This window comes from Trichoplax adhaerens, genomic scaffold, assembly GCF_000150275.1.
Source record: "Trichoplax adhaerens TRIADscaffold_1 genomic scaffold, whole genome shotgun sequence".
Classification (NCBI taxonomy): domain Eukaryota; kingdom Metazoa; phylum Placozoa; class Uniplacotomia; order Trichoplacea; family Trichoplacidae; genus Trichoplax; species Trichoplax adhaerens.
In genome coordinates this window covers 5,114,631-5,133,030 of record NW_002060943.1, presented here as the reverse complement: position 1 = coordinate 5,133,030, position 18,400 = coordinate 5,114,631, and the positions used below count along the sequence as shown (strand labels likewise).

Below are 18,400 nucleotides of genomic sequence, written 5' to 3'. Positions count from 1 at the left end.
GCGATTAATTTGGGCCCACTGCAAGCGGTCTCGGTGGCCAACTGACGATCAATGGCGCGGATAGCGTCGAGTCTATACTACAGTACAGTACGGTATTGTACTGTCGGGCGTCCGTCTCGTACCGTGTACTGAGTGTACTCGACTGGCCTGGCCCGTGTCCTGGTACCGGTCCAGCACGGGACGGTAAGCTAAACCAGTTGGTATCAACATGCACAAAATGGCGTTGAAATGGATCATTTGCTTGCTTTTGCTAGCGGTCTTGATCATGCAAAAATACAGAAGGAATATTACTTATTAGAAGAAAAGTCTAAGCATGAGAGTTGTATCATCATGCACAAAATGGCGTTGAAATGGATCATTTGCTTGCTTTTGCTAGCGATCTTGATCATGCAAAAATACAGAAGGAATATTACTTATTAGAAGAAAAGTCTATGCATGAGAGTTGTATCAACATGCACAAAATAGCGTTGAAATGGATCATTTGCTTGCTTTTGCTAGCAAATGATCATGCAAAAATACAGAAGGAATATTACTTATTAGAAGAAAAGTCTATGCATGAGAGTTGTATCATCATGCACAAAATGGCGTTGAAATGGATCATTTGCTTGCTTTTGCTAGCGGTCTTGATCATGCAAAAATACAGAAGGAATATTACTTATCAGAAGAAAAGTCTTTGCATGAGAGTTGTATTATTCCAATGTCAATCTGATATTGCATCTAGGGCTATCCAAATTAACTTTCAAGTACTTTTCAACTGGACATACACTCTAACGCAAACCCTAACTATCCTAAACCTAACTTGCTATCCAAATTAACTTTCAGCACTTTTTCTAATGGACATACATTCTAATGCTAACCCTAACCTAAACCTAACTTGCTATCCAAATTAACTTTCGATACTTCAAATGGACATACACTCCATTTGAAAAAGTGCTACGTATTGAATGTCAATCTGATATTGCATCTGGGGCTATCCAAATTAACTTTCAAGTACTTTTTCAACTGGACATACACTCTAACGCTAACCCTAACCTAAACCTAACTTGCTATCCAAATTAACTTTCGATACGTAGCACTTTTTTAACTGGACATGGTAGAACTTTCATGCAAGTACTTGTATTCTGACTAGTAATATTGCTATTTTCACAATGAGACCATTTCCGTTTGCACGATTGTTAATTGTAGTCTAGGAGACTACGTCTGTTTGAACGATCTAGTCTTTTCTGAGGTTTGCCTGCTTCTAAATTGTAGCCCTTGAGACTATGTCCGTTTGCACGATTGTAAATTGTAGCCTAGGAGGCTGTGTCTGTTTGAACGATCAAGTCTTTTCTGAGGTTTGCCTGATTAAAAATGGTAGCCCATGAGACTATGTCCGTTTGCTGGATTGTAAATTGTAGCCTATGACTTTGATGAGACTACTGTAGTCTCATAAGCTACAATATACAGTACAATCGTGCAAAACTTCGGAAAAGACTTCTATGATTCAATCCTGTACCTTCCTTTTGGTAGTACTCAATATTCTTTACACTCAAAATAGTAACATTACTTGTTAGATTAAAAGTGCTTACACCAAAGTTATATTATTCCAATCCAAATCTGATACTGCATCGAAATTCACTTTCAATGCGTAGAATTTTAAAAACGGGTATAGTCTCATAGGCTACCTTGGACAATCGTGCAAACAGCGGAAAAGACTGCGATTACCTTCGTTTTGGTAGTATATTCTTTAGAGGGAAATATTAATATTACTTGTCAGAATAAAAGTGTTTGTATGAAAGTGACATCATTTCAATCCAAATCTAACGCCATCGAAATGAACTCTCAATACGTAAAACTTTTCGAACGGACGAATTTCTGCAGCTGCCAATGTTCATATGACTCCATTGATATAAGGAAAGGATGAGAGCGTCCTCAGATCCAATCCCTGACATGTCCAGCAATGGCGCAGAAACGCATCCTTTTCTTCGTTTTGGCAGTATTCTTTATAATAAAAAATAGGAACATTATTTGTCAGAATAAAAGTCTGTACATCAAAGTTATATTATTCGAATCTAAATTCCACGCTGTATTTGATACCATCGAAATTAACTTTCAATAAGTAAATTATTTCCAATGGACGAATTTCTACAACTGTCGGTGTCAACATGATTCCATAAACATGAGGGAAGGGCTATGAATTGAACGTCCCTAGATCCAATCCCCAACATATCCAGAAATGGCGCTGAAAGGGATCTATACCTTGAATTTGGTAGTATTCCTTATAATAAAAAATAGTGATATCATTTGTCAGAATAAAAAGCGTTTGCATGAAAGTTATATCATTCCAATCTAAATCTGACACTGCATCTGATGTTATCGAAATCAACCTTTAACACGTAAAATTTTTCAAACGGGCGGATCTCTAGAACTGCCGGTATTCATATGACTCCATTGATAGGAGGAAAGGTTATCAATTGAGTGTCCCTTGATTTCTTATAAGAAATCCATTTAAAAAATGCTTATCACTTAGATTTTATGTAATCAAAGTTGTAAAAGTATGCGTCTTAACGATGCATGTTTAGTTCAAATACACAATCAGGATGGTTTATGTTAACTTTGACTAAACAGCTTTTGCCAATTTTCTTGACAGTGAATTATTATCGCAAAATTGAAGTTACAGGCGATATCCTTTTTCTTCTCAAATAAATTGACAGAAAATGAAGTGATGAATAATTATTCATTTGGATGCCAATTTAAACTTACTATCTAAGATAGAGCGCAGATAATGAGAATATCGACCAATCGATTTTTGGGGGGGGACGTAGGACAGAATTGCTCTACTGGTGTTTTCAAGTTATTACCAATGCAAAGACGCAAACAACGCCTTATTGTAACGGATTAAAGAATCATTTCCACTAATCTAATACCCATAATACAGGCACAACAGAAGAATTATTTCAACATGAAATTAAAAACTTGACGAGCGGTACCAAGTTTAGAGGGTTTTAAAAGCTGTTGTTAAAGGCATCCAGTGAAGCAATAATGTTTATACGCATATACGTATGCTAAGAGCTAAAGGTGTACTTGCATTGTGATGCTTAGCGCTTAAATAAGATTAGCAAAGTGCACAAAGTTGAAAAGTTCCTTGGTCGCATTTCAAATTGGACTACCAATTCACAAAATTTAAAAGTGCAGCCTTCAAGATCAAAGAATAAGATAGTGCTGTAATCTTCATTAATTTGACTATCCTTAAAGTATTGTATATCAGTACGAGTATAGACAGGGCGGAAAAGATTTTCAAATGTGCTTCAAATTGTCACCCCTAAGTTAGTAGAAGATTGTTTTAAGGAGAAATTGATATAATTTTGTCCATTTGGAATATGCGTAATCTTCATTAATTTGACTATCCTTAAAGTATTGTATATCAGTACGAGTATAGACAGGGCGGAAAAGATTTTCAAGTGTGCTTCAAATTGTTACCCCTAAGTTAGTAGAAGATTGTTTTAAGGAGAAATTGATATAATTTTGTCCATTTGGAATATGCGTATATACCAGTGTTGTTATATATCGATACATACGCATATAGAGAGTGGAAAGTATATTTCAAATTTTATTGCTTAATACACGGAAGGGTTATCTGAAGCACTATAAAATTACACAATTTTCATTTATTTATATGTAGCATATACCGTAAGTTATGGATAAATCCAAAGTTAACCAATTCCCAAATTATTGTACAATCCTACGACTTTATTATCGAACAAGTATGCAAATATATCGTATACGGTATACACAGCGGAAATGTACTGTATTTTAAGTTTTATTATCCATTCAAGGGATCGAAATGAAAACTGCCTTGAAAGTGATAAAATGAAAGGCTTTACTGATTATTTTTACCCGTAACATCAACACAGGACGAAGAACTTTTTCAATTCTATTCAAACTTATGAACAAATTCGCAGGATCAGGAAAGTTGCATTAAGAACATGAAATAACAATTACCGTTTTGAACCGAATCAGTTGATACATCGTAATTACATAATAATAAAGATCGCTGATTTATCGGTACATACACGAAGTGAAAGAGTTGCATTTTACACTGAAATTACAGTACAATTCAAAGGATTCCAAAATTGTCTTAGAAATGATGGAATTTGATGACAGCTTTCGTTAAGTTATTTTTATAGACCGAGCAGAAGAATTATTTCGGCTATATTTTAAATTATTCCATTCAATTTTGAGGATTCAGAAAAACTGAATAATCATATCATAATTTTCAATATTGGCATGCATGAATGCGTCGAAGGGTAGGGTTCTTTAGTTGCATTTCTAGTTTGTCACCAAGTTCATAAAATTTACAATATGTCTTCGAGATAATTTTCCCAAGGCAGAAGCTGTTGTGCTGTACTACAAAAATCATAATGCAGCACTAGGCTCGATATGGTATACCGAATTTTAAAATTTTTGAATGAAAGGGCGAAAGCGTCGCTGACTTAGAAACCGGTTTGCTCACTTCAAAATTTTGATAAATTTTATGCAGTCGGTAATTGATTAGATGTAATCCACCAGTCAAAACACTGAAAATATTGTATTGTGAGACTGTGTCACTACCGGGATTTATCCATTTCTTAAAATTCTTCGACAAACTATTACTACCAAGTCATTGATATTGTATAATAGTAACAATGTCTCTGCTTAAAAGAATCCTCAACTAAACTTAATGATACTTAATCAATCGTTCCACTAAAGGCTAAAAATTATAATTCTTCTAACTTAAGATGTACAGTACTGCAAATAGATGCTACATGTTCAGCAACATCCAAGACTGATTTTTTACCGGTACGGCGCCTGCCGCCTAGGCTAATCCTATACTTATCTTAGACAAATAACTATCCTCAATAAATAAAGGATATAGTAAGTAAAATTTCCTAGTCAGAAAAGCATGATGATGGAATTAAACATAGACTTTATCAGGACAGCATAAGCAACCTCTTATCTGCATTAATCATAGCATTGTACATTATTGTTTTGGACATCTGGAATACCATAACTCAAAATCTGAAAATTTCCCGTAGAAATATAGCCAATCGGTGTACAGGGAGCAAAATCTGTCTAACACTAGCAAAATTACTACATCATCTAGACAGTACCAACGGTCACTACACATAAACTAGTAAGTTTTTGCATGCACAACTTTTATACTTTTTTCATTATAACCATGTCATAGTAGAATTAATTACAATTATTTTAACATTTCCTAACAGGAATAGATATATTTTACTTCATTTCATAAATATTTCATAAATTAAAATATGTTTATTATATCTTTACAACGCAAATAGTTGAATTTCTTAAACAACGTTGTAATCAAGATGGTTACCAATATCACCCCAAGATTTAAAATACATAATCCATGTATTCATTGGTAAAAAGTTAAATTACATTCATGCCATTTTTAGATAGATAGGTAGAAAGACATGAAAACAAAGCTTAAAATGATAGCTTCAATATGATTTTTTGGTTAAATTTTACTAAAAGATAATAGAATTAATAATCAAAGCCATGCAATACTAGGTTTAACATTTAACTTTAGCAAGACTTTTGTAATTCATGTACAACTGTTACAATTGGCATTTATAATGATTACTTAAAATAAAAATATGCTTTTCAACATACATATCTACGGTTTTTACCACTGTAAATCAGTTACCAAAACCATTAATTTAGAATACCTACTCGGAGTTTTATAATGTCGTATTTGATCTCACTGTGATGTGCTGATAGCCAATACAGCAAGTTTTTCCGCTAGAATGATCGTGATCTTGATCTACTACGACGGTTCCTACATAAACCAAACAGAATGCCACAATTTATGTCAAAGCACAGTTAATTAGGAAAATGAGTTTTGCGCATATAGTACCACGTAATAAATTTATTACTGCGACAGTATAGGCTAAGTATTAACCTGGACTTAAGTCGCACTTGTAAGTCATAAATTTCATCTTCTCGTTGCTAGCATAGATCAAGAACGATCTTTAGTGAAACATTTGATGTTGAATAAAATTTAGTCGTAAATAGCAGTAATACCGCTCTTTCTAATTCTTTCTTTTCTTGACGTTCTTTTTCTAATTTATGATCATGTTTTACTGTCGTAATGAAGTAGACCAAAAATTTTAATGAAACAGCAAATTATTGAAATGCAGACATTTATAGGTAACGTAGTATATCAATCAGTTTATTTATACTTCTTACAGTGTTTATTAAGAGCCCGTTGCATTTTAAGTTTGAGCATTTCCTGACGTGATAGTGTTTTCTTAAGATAGAACATTTAAAAAAACACCCTAAGATTAGAACTAGAGTTACTAAACTTGTCTCAGAGACTTTAACCTGAACCATCGCCATATAATGCGTCAGTATTACCTTCTCCGTATCTTTGCCAGGTCTAATATTAACGAAATAATAGCAAGCACAGGATCATAATTTTATATGCATAAAGTAAAAAATATAGCAAATCCTTATGGTTTACTTCTCAAATCCATAATACGATCATAGACAGTACATTACAATATATATATAAAGAATATTGCATTATATTAATCCTTTGCATTCCGTCTTACGTTAATGTCTTCTTAATGGGTTTAATAGCGTTTACTGGCGGAGATTTTCTTGGGCTTAAACTTCTAGAATCTCGACGATTGGAACGTCTATCGCGACTATCACTCCTACGATGACGATCGGAACTACGGCTTCGTGCTCTTTGCTTGTATTTCTTATACCTTGATGATTCCGCACTACTGCTGCCGTCACGGTGTCTACGTCGAGATCGCTTTTCAGAGCTCCTACTCCGACTGTATCTACTATGCTTTCTACGACTCTCCCTGTCGTAACTTCTACTACGACTCTTGTAATTTCTGCGCCTATCCTTACTACTATTTCTACTGTGATACCTATCTTTGTATCTATCAGTACTATATTCCCTCGATCTTTTCCTCTCTCTGTGACATGTGTAGATTAAATGAAATCATAATTGTACGAATCAGATATAATAGTAATTACAATTAAATTGAAGACTGAAGTCATAAATGTTAGTAAATAAAACAAAATATGCTTTTCAAATTTCATCAATGGAATATTCATTGTAAATGTAATAATTATATTTAAACTAAAGCATTGAAATGTTTCGATAGTATCACGCTATTTAGAAAGCAGTTGTTACGGCAACGTCTTCGAAGGCAACAGTTACAATATTCAAAGTTACCAACCGATGTCGAGAAGAGCTGCTCAACTGTTCACGACAGTTTGCAGATTTTTTATTTCCATCGGCTTTGGTAGCACCAGCAGAAGAGAATTCAGTTATAAATTTAATTTCGTCCCCTGATCCTTCGGAAGATTCCGAACCAGATACGGATCTACAAGCACGTGTAAAATATGTAAGGTATCTTTCATTATTCCTGCCTTAAGAAGTACTAAAATAATAACTATTGGAATGGTAGGAACAGCAATTCAAACCTTTTGTATGGTTCGTACGTTGGGCTTGAACGACGAGCATAACTATGCGTAATGCGAAATTACTATTATTATTATTTGTTAAGCGGTATTACATCAGTAGGTAGAAAATAAGATTAAAAAAGATTACCTAGGCGGCGAGTGTGCCTGGCGTAAATTCGATTCACTTCGCCCTAGATGATCATGTCTAATTGCTCTTCGACCCTTGAGTTTACATTCATAATCACATTATCGTTATAAAGTTATTAGGCTAGCTATGAATTTATAAATGTCCAATGGCAATATTGTACGTACATATTTTACTAAACGTTCAGCCTCCTCCTTCTGAGCTTTATCACGAGCTGTCAAATCAAGAATGTCTTCTCTAATAAATCTAGATAGAATTTTAAATCTTTAACTTGCTCATAAAATGTTATACATTTATATACAAGAGTAGATACATACGTATGTATATCATCATACAATATCGCTTTCAAAAGTAATCAAGTGAACAGTATCAAGTTACCTGCAAAATGTGCCCGAACCAATTCCGTATGAGCTAGCCGCTAGATTTAATTTATCTCGCTGCAACATAATACGCAATATTTATAATGTATAAAATATCCTGTAGATCATCATTAAATCACTGTACATGTACTATATTTATTCATATTACTTCTTTGTACCATTTTAAATCCTATTTAACGTACCTGCCCTTCATTCAATTGATCGGGATCAACGTTACCTTCTGTTTAGCATATTAAGAAAGTGCCGAGAATAAGGCATTCTTAGAAAAGATACAGTAAGTTAGTTATTTAGTTCGTAATAGTAGATTACCAGACGAAGGTTGAAGAAGAAATTCATCTTCATCAATATCATCAATATCACTATTTTTTGTATTTTCGTCAGCCTTCTCAGCATACTGATAATTAATAGTAGCAGCTTTCTCAGATAATCTATAAAAGATGACAGTAAATACATCAGTACCGTTATGGCAAATCGATATAATTTTGGTATAAAGTATAAACATGCTAAAAACCACCGAGTGAGTATACTTCCACTTTTTGTATGATAATAGCATTATTGCATTACTTTTCCTTTTCTGCTTCACTTGCTGCAGAAACTTTCCTTACAGATAAAGGTATATCTTCTTCCAACTCAATTTGTTGTAACACCATGTCTTCCGAGACTACAGTTACAGAAGTAAGTTATCAAAGGAGAAAAGGAAATCTCACAAGTATAGAATTAAAAATTTTCAAAATGTGTTATGCCGTAGGAGAGATAATATGCAAGTTGTGGCGTTTTTAGTACTGTAATTTTATTTATTAACATATAAACACTTAGCCATTTTATTAATGTTGTTAAAATATTGCAATGGTTCGAGTAAATTTATTTAGTAACAATTTTTTTAATTATGATGCGAATTACCCCCTAGGAAATCGCTCTTTGCTAAAATTTTGTATCTTTCGTAGTTTAGTTGTAGGTCATCGTAGGTTTGCTTATTATCTTCGTTATCAGATTCAAAATTTGGCAAATAATCCAGGTGTGCTCTAGCATCAAACCTAAAATGTGAAAATCAACATATTATAAAAATATATACTTTTTGATTGCAGCTAAAAATAGAATATACATGTATGTTAACTTTGCTGTTATAAGTAAATAAAGTGCATCTTTTAGCGTATATCTTTGCATTTTTGTAATCTTACAGCAATAAATCTTCGTTATGCAAGCTATTATTAATATTATTAAAGTGATATAATATACTATTAACTGACCTGTCAATCAGGATATCAGGTTGACCGCGCCATTGCATCCTAATGAAAGAAAGTAGCTTCCTTTATGAAAAATACTAAATTGATTGTACTGTATATCTACGGTAAAACTTTGTCAATTTTATGAAAAAGAGTTTAACTCATACGTACATGCTATCTGAGCTTTCAACCACATTTATATGTATCTTGGCAGCAACTCCTACAATTCGCAGTTGTTGAAAGGGATCACTTGCCTGATAAGTGTAGAAAACGAAATTTATGATGTTTAGATGTAAAGAAGGTAGTTATATAAATTATAATATCAGCAGCTTCATGTGTCGATTGCTTGTATGCGTGTCTTTAAGCAAGAGTAAGAATAGTCATGAGAATTTAATGTATTTGCATAATTTCTGTACGTGATTACAATACTACAATATTGAAAAGCAAATCATGATCTACTTAATAACCAATTACTTAGAGATATACGCGTACAGTCAAATGGAATTAATCAAGCTTTGATAATAAAGTATAGGCTGATTTACAATTTTGTATCGGATGCAATCGATTGATAGCATTTTAATTGAAAGTGTAGTAGTATTCAAGCATTGATTTTCGACGATGCTACTTTGCTGTGGAAGAATAATTTCAGTGCTAGTTTATAGGAATACGAATTGTATCTAAAATTATACAAGATACTATCGACGAATGTCTATCACTGGGCTAATTTAATTTTCAACGTATTGACCACTACATTTCTATATCGATTGATAATAGTGGGAATGCAGAGGAAAATTAGATGTGAGACAGTATTTTATGCAAGTTTAGATTCAAGCGAAGGGAAATTCAATATATTACCAAACTTTCATAATATTGTCTTCTTCGTTCAGCTCTCTTTTTCCAATCAACCATCATACCCCGCAGCTTCTTCTCGTGCTTTCGTGCCTCATGCCACATTTTTGCTACTTTGTGATTTGGACAGCAAGTTTCTTAATCAATATTTCCTTGGTAGCTAAGTTGTGAGTAATAGTAGTTTATCATTATTGTCTATTCTTCATGATCAACGTACGTTCAATTCATTTTATTTTAAACAAAACAGTAGATTCTAAACAAATTCAGCCGATTTTAATTATAATCTTATCGCTATTCTTCATCACCACAATTGATACCACAGAAATTACTATTCAATATTGCTCTTTCTATTACTCTTTCAGAATAAGATCAAAATTGGATAGTAGTCCCTGGCGAGATCTATGTCGATTTAGGTGATCTATTCGGAATTGGGATTACAGCTGTCAGCAATTGAATTACTTTGCCAAGATTGCCAATATTCTAATTAATTACCATTCATTAGACATCATCACTCTGAATACGGTACAATGACTATAATTTAGATGAAATGAATGCGTGAATGCAATGATTAGACGGCTATATCGAATGCAAATACCATAAAATGACTATCCATTGAATGAAATTGATACGTCGATCTAATGATTGGACGTTTGCATCCAATGCAAGTGCTGTAAAATGACTCGAATTTGGATAAAATTGATGTGTCGATCTCTCCTGATTGGATGTTGTCTCCAATACAATGATTATAATTGGGATGCAATTGATATGTAGATCTAATGATTGGATGTTGTACCCATTACAAATGGTAACCTCTTCATTTTGCTATAATACGTCTACAGAGATGATGTACTATATATATATATATATATATATATGTATACAATCAATCCATTGCTAGATAGTAAGTAGATTGATGCACCTGCATGGATTTCCATGATGATCAATTTGGTCCATCATTACAGGATAAGGTCATTACGTACAGGTAAAGTATTGTTTGCCTCCTATTGATCTATTAATAAGAGTGCTCTGGCTACGAGTATATCGGCAGAGATTGCATTTAAAAGACTACTGCAATGACATTTGCAAATGCTGCTATGCCAAATGGAGTAGTACCTCCATCTAGCAAGTCGTTTCAATATCGTTTCCTCACCTACCTTGGATTGGAACTGATCATTGGCGTTCAAAGTGTCCCTAGAAGGAGGGAGGGCGGTTTCACGATTCACGCTCCTGCAAGGCTACAACGCACTACCGCTGATTTCAATTAAAGATCTTGAGTGGCTAGCAATCACTTTGTCAAGCTATCCCCACTACTTTATAAACTATCGATTGTTACTATGCGATGGAATAGGAGCTACTAACATGATTTGATGGACGCACTTTTCTTTTTGCGTGTTCTCATTAACAGTCGATCTCTCGTAAGCATCGGCTTACGCTATAATGTACTGTACGGTAGTACTACCGGCCACTCGACATGCAGTACTGTACACTGTACACTGTACAGTACTGTATTTACAGTACAAGTCCGTGATACACTCTACCGTACATTGTACTGTACACTCCGATCGCACAGTACTGTACTGTACAGAGAAGATTTGTGCAAGAAAACTTTCGACCAGTATTACGCAGGCGAGGAGAGCCCAGTAAAATGGCTGAAAGATGTTCAGCGATAGTGTTTTACATAGGTGAGGAGAGCCCTGTAAAATGGTTGCAAGATGTTCAACGATAGTGTGACAGAGGTGAGGAGAGCCCTGTAAAATGGTTGCAAGATGTTCAACGATAGTGTGACAGAGGTGAGGAGAGCCCTGTAAAATGGCTGAAAGATGTTCAGCGATAGTGTTTTACAGAGGTGAGGAGAGCCCTGTAAAATGGTTGCAAGATGTTCAACGATAGTGTGTACAGAGGTGAGGAGAGCCCTGTAAAATGGCGGAAAGATGTTCAGCGATAGTGTTTTACAGAGGTGAGGAGAGCCCTGTAAAATGGTTGCAAGATGTTCAGCGATAGTGTGACAAGAGGTGAGGAGAGCCCTATAAAATGGTTGCAAGATGCTCAGCGATAGTGTGACAGAGGCGAGGAGAGCCCTGTAAAATGGTTGCAAAATGTTCAGCGATAGTGTGACAGAGGCGAGGAGAGCTCTGTAAAATGGTTGCAAGATGTTCAGCTATAGTGCTTTACAGAAGCGAGGAGAGCCCTTGTAGTGATTTCAGCTAATTACAGTAGTTTTGTGTATATTTACAGCCCCGTAAAATGGTTGAAATATGTTCAGCGCTAGTGTTACAGAGGTGGAGTGATTTCAGCTAAATTACAGTAGTTTTGTGTTGTATACACAGCCCCGTAAAATGGTTGCAAGATGTTCAGCGATAGTGTTGCCTGAATTCAATGATACCTTTCCATTTTGAAGAAATGGACTTTATATTTGGCTCCAATTCGACACAGACAGATCGGTACAACCTTAAGCAATGGGCTCTTGATGTTTTTATGACTTTTTATTGCAGTATTGAGTAATTTTATTTCTTAAAAGCTGCTAACACAAACACTCAGTCACTGGTACTGTACATTAGGCCCAGCCATAATAACCCCGATTACTCAGATACTCAGCGTAAATAGCTTAAACGATGATACATACTGTACATGGACGATCGGTCGAACCATTTTATAACTCACGTCGTCATACGTACAGTTGCACTGGTCTATTCTGAACTATCAGACAGTATCACTAGGGTTAAAAAAGTGGTGTAGCCTTCACCATCAGAAAGCAGATGGCGGAAATTCCGTCGCGACTCTTGGTCCATCACCAAGAGTAGGATGGAATTTCAGGTATCTGCTTATTAAGGTGAAGACTATGAAGACCACTAATAGACTGAGTGGTCGAATTGGAGGAGTCATTTTTGAATGAACTACGAATCCTTGGATATAAATCAATCCATATACAGTAGAACCACCATTAATAGCCGACTTTGATGGATTGATGACTATGGTACTACCGGCCCATGTTACCTGCATCAGGTTATAAATCAATACATATACATTTATACAGTACAGTACAGTAGAAGACAGACAAAACTGTGACCACCATTTTTAATAACCGACTTTGATGGATTGATGACTATAATACTACTAGCCATGTTACCTACTGTTTATCAGGCCATACATATACATTATACAGTAGAAGACAGACAAAACTGTGACCACCATTTTTAGTAACCGACTTTGATGGATTGATGACTATAATACTACTAGCCATGTTACCTACTGTTTATCAGGCCATACATATACATTATACAGTAGAAGACAGACAAAACTGTGACCACCATTTTTAGTAACCGACTTTGATGGATTGATGACTATAGTACTACTAGCCCATGTTACCTACTGTATATCAGGCTATACATATACAGTAGAAGACAGACAAAACTGTGACCACCATTTTTAGTAACCGACTTTGATGGATTGATGACTAGAATACTACTAGCCCATGTTACCTACTGTATATCAGGCTATACATATATACAGTAGAAGACAGACAAAACTATGGCCACCATTTTTAATAACCGACTTTGATGGATTGACGACTAGAATACTACTAGCCCATGTTACCTACTGTATATCAGGCTATACATATATACAGTAGAAGACAGACAAAACTATGACCACCATTTTTAATAACCGACTTTGATGGATTGATGACTAGAGTACTACTAACCCATGTCACCTCTATCAGGCTGTCTGATGTCGGCAATTTCCGCCTCTCTGTCTGGCTGTATCTGATGGAACTGAGGACAGTCTACAGTGTACAGTACAGTACTTGACGCGCACAATCCAAGATACAGTACATTGCACTGTAGAGGAAGCTTCACCATGACATGTAAACAACAGAGAAGGTCGACTCTCGGCGGTTAGACGCTACTGTGGCCAAGGCGAGTGTAATTAACTTTCACTGAGAGCCATTCTAAACACGATACAGCAAGTAGGCCAGAGTAAAATGGGCAAGCGCAGTCATGCCAAGCTTGGGACAATATGACGCATTCAGTACTGGCCGCGAGAGGTATTCTAGGCCATCCGTCAACGGGTTGTCGTCAGCATATAGAGGAATAGTCAGAAGGAAGAAAAAAGAGCCAAAACTGTCATGGCCGGCTAACAGTCGACTCCATCAACACCAAGATTGTACTTAAACACAGTAAAAATTGACCAGTAAACGCTTGAAAGGAGATAAAAATACAAACTGCTTGTCTTACTATCGTTATTGTGTCATCTTTGAATCGATACTAACCGATAGAGCATCCAAAGGAAAGCCTTTTAGTCGACATCGATTCCACGTTATCCGTGAGCAATTTGGACAAACGATTTGCCTTGGCATCATCTAGTTGGCGAGTGTGAAGAAAATTGGAAAGCAAGAAAATTGAGAGACAGTCAACTCCAATAGAAACTAGAAAATTCACTTTTATAAAATTGATTGTTATTATTATATTACGTCCAACGTTGGGGGATTGGCTACAACTGTTTTCATATTACGGTCACAAAATTCTATAACGGACAATATTTTCAATGCACTTATCCAATAATATTATCAGCAACAAGCAAAATGAATTTTATTCGTACAATTCGTGGTAATAGTAAATCGACAACACATCATAAAAAACATCACGGAAAGCCAATTATTTCAGCGCCCAAAGATTTTCGTCATCAAGTTCATACCGGTTATGACGCTGCTGAGCGAAGATTTTATGGTTTACCACCGCAATGGGAAATGTTAATTCAAAGTGAATCACGTCCTAAACCATTAATTGATCCAAGTAAAATTACTGATCCAATAGGACCTGCTCATCGCTCGAATAAAACCTCCTCTTCGATCGCTAGAGGTCATCCAACTAGTCAAAGTACAGTCGATAAAAATACCAGCATATCAGTATCTAGATCAAATTCATTACGAGAAGAATCTCCAATAGGAAGAAAGCAACAATTAGAAGTTCATTCCGATGCATCGATAGCAATTTCCCGCAGTAAAATAGAAACTTTAAGTGGACGTGATACAAGGCGAACAGGATCAATCTCATCATCATCCACTTCAACAAGTCGTCAGGGCTCGTCTCAACCCAAAGGCATACTTAAAAAGCCCCGATCAAGTCATAGTGCCAACAATGGGGTGGCTGCTACTTTAGAAAATTACAAGAAAAATGAAGATGTCATATCACACGAACAATTTAAAGATGCCATCAGAACCATAACCAGCAAGGATGATCCTAGAAGTAGATTTGATCGATTTGTTAAAATTGCTGAAGGTTCAACCAGTATTGTGACAATTGCCCATGATTATAAATACGATCGTAAGGTAGCTGTTAAAAAAATGGACTTAACTAAACAACAACGACGAGAATTATTGTTCAATGAGGTAAGGTTGCTAGGATATTGCTCATTGATCATCTATTTGCTTACCATTGTAGTCCAAGTACTATCTTCAATTAATTAATTTCAACTTTTTTCCATTTGAATACCATCTTCTGTCGTCGTAAATACTGATCGAAAATATTCAAAATCGAAATAGCGCTACAATACTTGAGGACAATAATAGTACTTTACCTTTACCTTTAAATATTGTTATAGTATTAGCTTACGATATGATGCCTTCATGCTGCTGCTACATGCTAGTATCCAATCCCTAATTATGCATGAACATGGACTTTATACTCTATGAGAACTGTAGTGACTACTGTATTTACTGTTAAAACTTAAAAAGCAGTTGTCTTTTGTTATACGTAGGATATTATATACAAATTCATTTTAGCCTATGTAGCCTTCTACTGTAGTTGTACCAATAAATGATATTATCGGTTAAAAGATCTATTTATTCCTGCGCTAACAGTATATGTAGAGAGTAAATCGATTGTAAATGCCCTAATGAGAAACGAAGCTTCGTATCAAAAGTAATCAATCTTATTGTGCCTGCAAAACACATATACATTTTAATAGTAGCTAATGGATTAAAATGGACTTACTAAAGATTAAGCGACTAAGAAAAACAATATGCTTATAACATCTCATTCTATTTAGCGTAGAAATGATTCAATCGGATTAATCCTGTTTGACTCGATTCCCTAATGCATAAAGCTAACTTGAATTTCTAACAAGTTTTTTTATTATTTGTATATAGTTGGCCATCATGAAAGATTTTCATTACGCCAATATTGTAGAATTATACGATAGTTATTTAGTTGGTGATGAATTATGGCTAGTATTGGAATATGTGGCTGGTGGCTCTTTAACTGATATTATTACGCAGACAAGGTATGGTATATCGTTGTTAATTCAATATAATTGCGATAGTTGCGAAAAAATGAAAAATAATGAATGAACTTTCGCTTAGTACAAGTTAATCTAAATATGTTATAACCGAGTTGTTTGCACACATTGTTTCAATTATAAAATATTTTATGTTTGCAGAATACATGAAGATCAAATTGCAACTGTATGTAAATACTGCTTGCGAGCTTTATCATTTCTACATACGCATAAAATTATTCATCGAGATATTAAAAGTGACAGTGTGCTTTTAACCAGCTCTGGTCAGGTAATACACTCTTATAATTCAACTAAATTAGTTCGAACTTTAAAATTTCTTACAAAGTATGTCTCCAATAAATGTGGATTGTAAGTAGTAGTCATTAAGAGATTTGGCATCTCTCTAAGTATTCAATATCAACGGAAAAATTTCAAAAAATAAATAGACATTGCATCCATCTTCAATACTAGGTAAAACTATCGGACTTTGGATTTTGTAGTCAAACTTCTGACGAAGTTCCTAGAAGGAGGTCTTTAGTAGGTACACCTTATTGGATGGCTCCAGAACTAATTGCGAGAGAGCCATACGGTTCTGAGGTAAAATTATTGAAGGATTATTTCACTAATTCATCAGTATCGGCTCTGTATCTCTACTGTCTATTGTACAGCACCATAACTAGATATACGCTAAATTTTCTAACCTGAAATAGAAAGTAAATATTGGTATCTACATTGTCTGCGATATATCACACAAGTACATTAACTATAAGGAATTTTTGTATCATTACTATCATTAAAAGGTTGATATTTGGTCACTCGGTATCATGATAATAGAAATGGTTGATGGAGAACCACCTCATTTCGACAAATCACCTTTGGAGGCAATGACAAATATTAGGACAGATAAGCCACCTCATTTCAGACATCATGTAAGTCTTCAAATTAAAATTAACCTCGAAACATTTCTAGTGTAAAGGGAACTATTAATACTTAAGTACTTAGCCATAGATAAAAAAATCTTCAACTAATTAATAAAGATCTAATAATTGCATCATTCGACACCAAATATTAGGTATCGGCAATTTTAAGATCATTTGCTAGGTTAATGTTGGTTAAACAGCCAGAATCGAGAGCTACAGCATATGAGCTACTACAACATCAATTTATACTAAAGTCTAGAAATCATTCTATATTGAAACCTCTACTCAGTGTCGTGAAGAAATCAGCGCACGATTAAGATGATGTTAGATTTTCTTTACGAATGGTAATGTTATATATTGTAGCTGATATAGCAATACTCAGCTATTACTATAGTCCACAAATTGAGTAAACGTGCTCGTACTGCAGTATCGGCACGACTGTACTTTATATTCATTACGGTGTGCATTTATCTATGATGCTCGGTATGTTGCAATTTATGCTTTATTTATACAGTTCGTTGATATGACTTTGGCTAAAGGTTTATCTTGATGAAAAAGCATTCGATTAATTCTAATTATTTTTTGTATCAACATCTGTTTATTCTGATGTACAGAAGTATCATTTTGAAGCCTATAGTAGTCTTGTAAGACTAGTTATTTAAAGCCGTATACATGTATAATACTAATTTCTACACCAAATTATATGATTGCAAGTAGTTAATTTCTCACTATGGATCTCATATTATATTCTATATTTGAAACCTAATTATTCATATAATTACTCTTACTACGTTCATGAATTGCTAATTGCTATCTTTGTCCTCTATGCAGTATCAAATACTGCTTAGATTAGAATCATCTCTTATCAATTGTTATATGGTATATTATGTATTCGGCCTGTTCTCAATAATTATTCGTGACAATTAATTATCATTAATAATTTTTTGTAAATGTATAGCCCGTTATGAAATGTTGTTAATGTTATGATGCTCCTATGCTGTTTTGTCACAGATATCATTTTATAACACGTCATCAAATGATTGCCATAACTAGACTTTATCACATCGTGCCGTATTGTTCAAATGGTTATACGAATATATTTAATAAAATGATACGTAGCATTTAATAGAAGACCATGGATCA

General features: G+C 34.6%; 2 protein-coding genes across 2 annotated transcripts; one reads left to right on the top strand and one right to left on the bottom strand.

Annotated features, from left to right (window-relative positions):
* Positions 1–5,991: 5,991 nt before the first annotated feature.
* On the bottom strand, positions 5,992–10,169 carry TRIADDRAFT_51816 (uncharacterized protein; the record flags this gene model as incomplete). Its single annotated transcript, XM_002107834.1, has 16 exons — positions 5,992–6,125; positions 6,232–6,292; positions 6,367–6,421; positions 6,597–6,974; positions 7,242–7,388; positions 7,489–7,530; positions 7,616–7,689; positions 7,780–7,858; positions 7,991–8,049; positions 8,175–8,212; positions 8,302–8,420; positions 8,557–8,653; positions 8,893–9,026; positions 9,240–9,278; positions 9,387–9,469; positions 10,071–10,169. 16 exons carry the CDS (start codon positions 10,167–10,169, stop codon positions 5,992–5,994), a joined length of 1,638 nt encoding a protein of 545 aa, XP_002107870.1.
* Positions 10,170–14,808: 4,639 nt separating this feature from the next.
* TRIADDRAFT_20128 (uncharacterized protein) lies at positions 14,809–17,574 on the top strand (the record flags this gene model as incomplete). Its single annotated transcript, XM_002108624.1, has 6 exons — positions 14,809–15,450; positions 16,210–16,343; positions 16,500–16,626; positions 16,809–16,934; positions 17,138–17,266; positions 17,410–17,574. The coding sequence occupies 6 exons, from the start codon at positions 14,809–14,811 to the stop codon at positions 17,572–17,574; spliced, it is 1,323 nt and encodes a 440-aa protein (XP_002108660.1).
* Between the last annotated feature and the right edge of the window lie 826 nt (positions 17,575–18,400).